This window comes from Temnothorax curvispinosus, unplaced genomic scaffold, assembly GCF_003070985.1.
Source record: "Temnothorax curvispinosus isolate PA1 unplaced genomic scaffold, ASM307098v1 QBEX01010510.1, whole genome shotgun sequence".
Taxonomy (NCBI): domain Eukaryota; kingdom Metazoa; phylum Arthropoda; class Insecta; order Hymenoptera; family Formicidae; genus Temnothorax; species Temnothorax curvispinosus.
In genome coordinates this window covers 32857-36059 of record NW_020220290.1, presented here as the reverse complement: position 1 = coordinate 36059, position 3203 = coordinate 32857, and the positions used below count along the sequence as shown (strand labels likewise).

Below are 3203 nucleotides of genomic sequence, written 5' to 3'. Positions count from 1 at the left end.
CGCAAGAGTTACATCGAACCATCTCACTGTTTCAAGAATTCTATCGACTACCCGGCGACGGCGAATTAAACGAAGAGACGCTGAATCGAATGCGTAAACCGTGATGCGGCGTCGAGGACATTTCGGAGCGCACGTTTGCTCCGCTTTTGAACAAATGGTCTAGGAAACATCTCAAATGGAACTTTCATCTGGCCAACGAGCGGATCTTGAAAACGGCTCGAGCCGCGTTCGATCTGTGGGCAGCGAATTCGTCATTGACGTTTGAGCGTGATTCGCTGAATCCCGATATTCTGATATCGTTTCGCGAGGGGCATCACACGATGTTACGCTCCCAAGGAAACAAACTGTGTGCAGCTCCGTTCGACGGCCCCCACAAAGATGTCGCTCACGCGTTCTTTTCCACCGAAGAACCCAATTACATCTGGGAGGTGCACGTTGACAAATCGGAGACGTGGCACATACAGCTGAATAAGAATCCCCCGGGAAGGTACAATTTACTTCAGACGCTGACGCACGAGATCGGTCATGCTTTAGGCTTGGCACACAGCCCCCGCAAAGATTCGGTGATTCGCGTACGTGCCTGTTAATCAATTTCCCGTTCAACTCAGTCTAGAGGACGTTCTTTCCATTCAACACCTGTACGGCGCTAAAGAAAACGCTAAATTTCCAAAACTAGCAACGACGACGACAGCGACTACGAAAGACGTCGAGACGGATCTGTGCACCTTGCGAAACGTAGATACCGTACTGATAATGAACGGTCGATTGTATATCTCGCACAAACGATACATGTGGTCGATCGATATAGACGGGAAAACGTACAAGAAACCCTTGCTATTGACGGACTACATGAAATTTCTTCCTAAGAATTTCACGCGTTTGACGGCCGCGTATCAGGCGCCCTCGGGCAATATCGTGCTGTTCGCTGGCAATATGAGCTATATGATCACTTATCCGCGTGTAAAGCTAGTTTCAACTTGGCCGAGATCTCACACAGATCTCGGACTTCTCGATACGAACGCAAAGATCAACGCCATGCTGAACACGAACGAAGGACGATCTTATATCATATACAACGATAATGTTGTGGGCGAGATAGACGATTGTTCGATGACTATTGTTAAGTTCTACCACATTGACATAATATTTCCGGGAATACCTCACAGCGTATCGTCGGCTTTTCGATACATCGACGGTAATCTGTACTTTATCAGTAAAAACCGATTCTACAGATTCAACGAATTTACGAAAACCGTAACGGCATTCGGCAATTTGATCTGGAGATCATCGGTATTACCTGCCCGAGAGAGGGACTGATGATGCAACTGCGAGATCTATTGAGTCGATTCGTTCGAATTAACGCGAGGGAAACGTCAGACAGAGAAGAGGAAGAATAGAACGATTCAACGTAACCCCCCTTTTTGCATGCCGCTCTTGAGAATATTAATGAAAGGAGGGAAATCGTAATTTATTTTTTCAAATTATATTTCGCTTCAACTTCCCTCGGACGATTCATTCTCGCGTGATCCGTCAACCGCACCGCGACAACGGAGAAAAGGGAGAAAGCGATGTGCTCGACGTTACACGCCCCGTATTTCGAACAGCGTCAATCCGACGACGATTTCGAGAACAGTGTCGGTAGCGTGAAAAGAAGAAGAACAGTCGACGAGCAATCGACGGAATTAGAGACTCCGTTTCCGAATCGGGGCAACGTTGACTCCCGGAAAAACACGTGGTGAGTTTGCGACGATCCCGTATCGTTTGCCTACGATCTAACAATAATTTTTCTTCATTTCCAGTCACGATGACGGTATTTTGAAAAGCGACGTTGAACGTCATCCGGTGTGAATTCTGGAAAGAAGATACCTATTAACTAAAACGGGATACAAATTCATAGACGTCGGTATCACAACCGTACTCCCATGCTACGTGCACATCGTCATAGGGGATTGTCACGGCAAGGAAATCTCGCTCTCGCCTGAAACGTGGAAGGAACTCGTCGATCAAAAACGCACGGTCTTGTCCCACCTGCAGCGTGGCAAGAACAAGCGCGCTCCACCACCGATGTGCATCGAAAACGGATTTAACATTACGATTTAAAAATATTAATAATCTGTCGACTCTACGCCTGGAAACATCCACGACTCGTCTGATCGTTTCAATGAACACCGTGCTCTATATGTTCAACCTCGACCTTTGCATCAATCGCCTCGTGACCTCGTTGCGCGCGATAACCGGCATGATCGACGCGAAGCTGACGCGTTTCATCGCTATTGCGGCCACTGTGACGGATCTCGCGAACGTCCCGAGAGCGATACGTGAGAGGGAATTTTTCGATAGCAATGACATCGTTGATTGCGAATTAGCCACTCCGTGCTTCGGAAATACCGAGAAATTATTGTAAACACTTATCGTTAAAGTAAAGGGAAAAGAAAACTTACAAAACTTTGTCCGTTACTGCACTTTTTTATCCTCCTCCGATAACCTACGAATAAGAAAAGGTAAGAAATAATAGCGTAGGGTAGAAAATAATTCGGATATTTGTATATTTATTCGTCTCAAGATACGTAGACATTTATATGTATTTTTGATCTCATCTGTAATCAAAAAAGTATGCGTATTTATGAAATATAGTGTTATTTTTCAATCGTCGCTCCGGCCACTTTCGTAGACGACGTTCCTCGTTTCCTTTGGAACACCGGGAATCTTCTTTAAATCGTCCGCCGCTTGGTCCAAAAACTGACGCAGTAACTGTTGCTTGCGATCCGTACGCGACAAAGTGGTCAAAATTTGAGATCGCAATTTTGCGTATCTCGTATCTCAAGGCGGAATTCCACTGAGTCAACATTTGGGCAACATATCGCATGCGGCAATGACGCATGCGACATGAAGTCTTTCAACCGAAGCAACATAAAGCTTCATGTAGCATGCGACAGTGTAGCATGCTACACTGTGATTGGTGTTGCCGATTGCATGTGCCATCTTTCAACAAGATTCAGATTGTTGAAAGATGTCGCCAGTTATCCGACAGTCAATGGATCGGTGCGGCTTGTAGCAAGCGATATGGAGTGGAATATTGAGAAAACTACGTTATTTATTGAGGATTATCATAATTCGCCGGAATTATGGAACAATAAAAGTTCCGATTATAAAAACTACACATTAACAACAAAGTTTTTAAATAAAGCGCTATTGTCCGCAAC

The 3203-nt window shown here is 45.4% G+C and overlaps 1 protein-coding gene across 1 annotated transcript; it reads left to right on the top strand.

Moving 5' to 3' along the window:
• The first annotated feature begins 320 nt into the window (after positions 1-320).
• LOC112460419 lies at positions 321-1848 on the top strand. Its single transcript, XM_025025079.1, has 4 exons — positions 321-487; positions 609-1290; positions 1605-1735; positions 1800-1848. The coding sequence occupies exons 1-4, from the start codon at positions 321-323 to the stop codon at positions 1846-1848; spliced, it is 1029 nt and encodes a 342-aa protein (XP_024880847.1).
• Positions 1849-3203: the final 1355 nt, after the last annotated feature.

Coding starts and splice junctions, on each gene's coding strand:
- LOC112460419 (XM_025025079.1), top strand. CDS start 321: ATGTTACGCTCCCAAGGAAACAAACTGTGTGCAGCTCCGTTCGACGGC. Junction 488..608: donor AATAAGAATCCCCCGGGAAG/GTACAATTTACT, acceptor CGTTCAACTCAG/TCTAGAGGACGTTCTTTCCA. Junction 1,291..1,604: donor ATTTGATCTGGAGATCATCG/GTATTACCTGCC, acceptor TATTTCGAACAG/CGTCAATCCGACGACGATTT.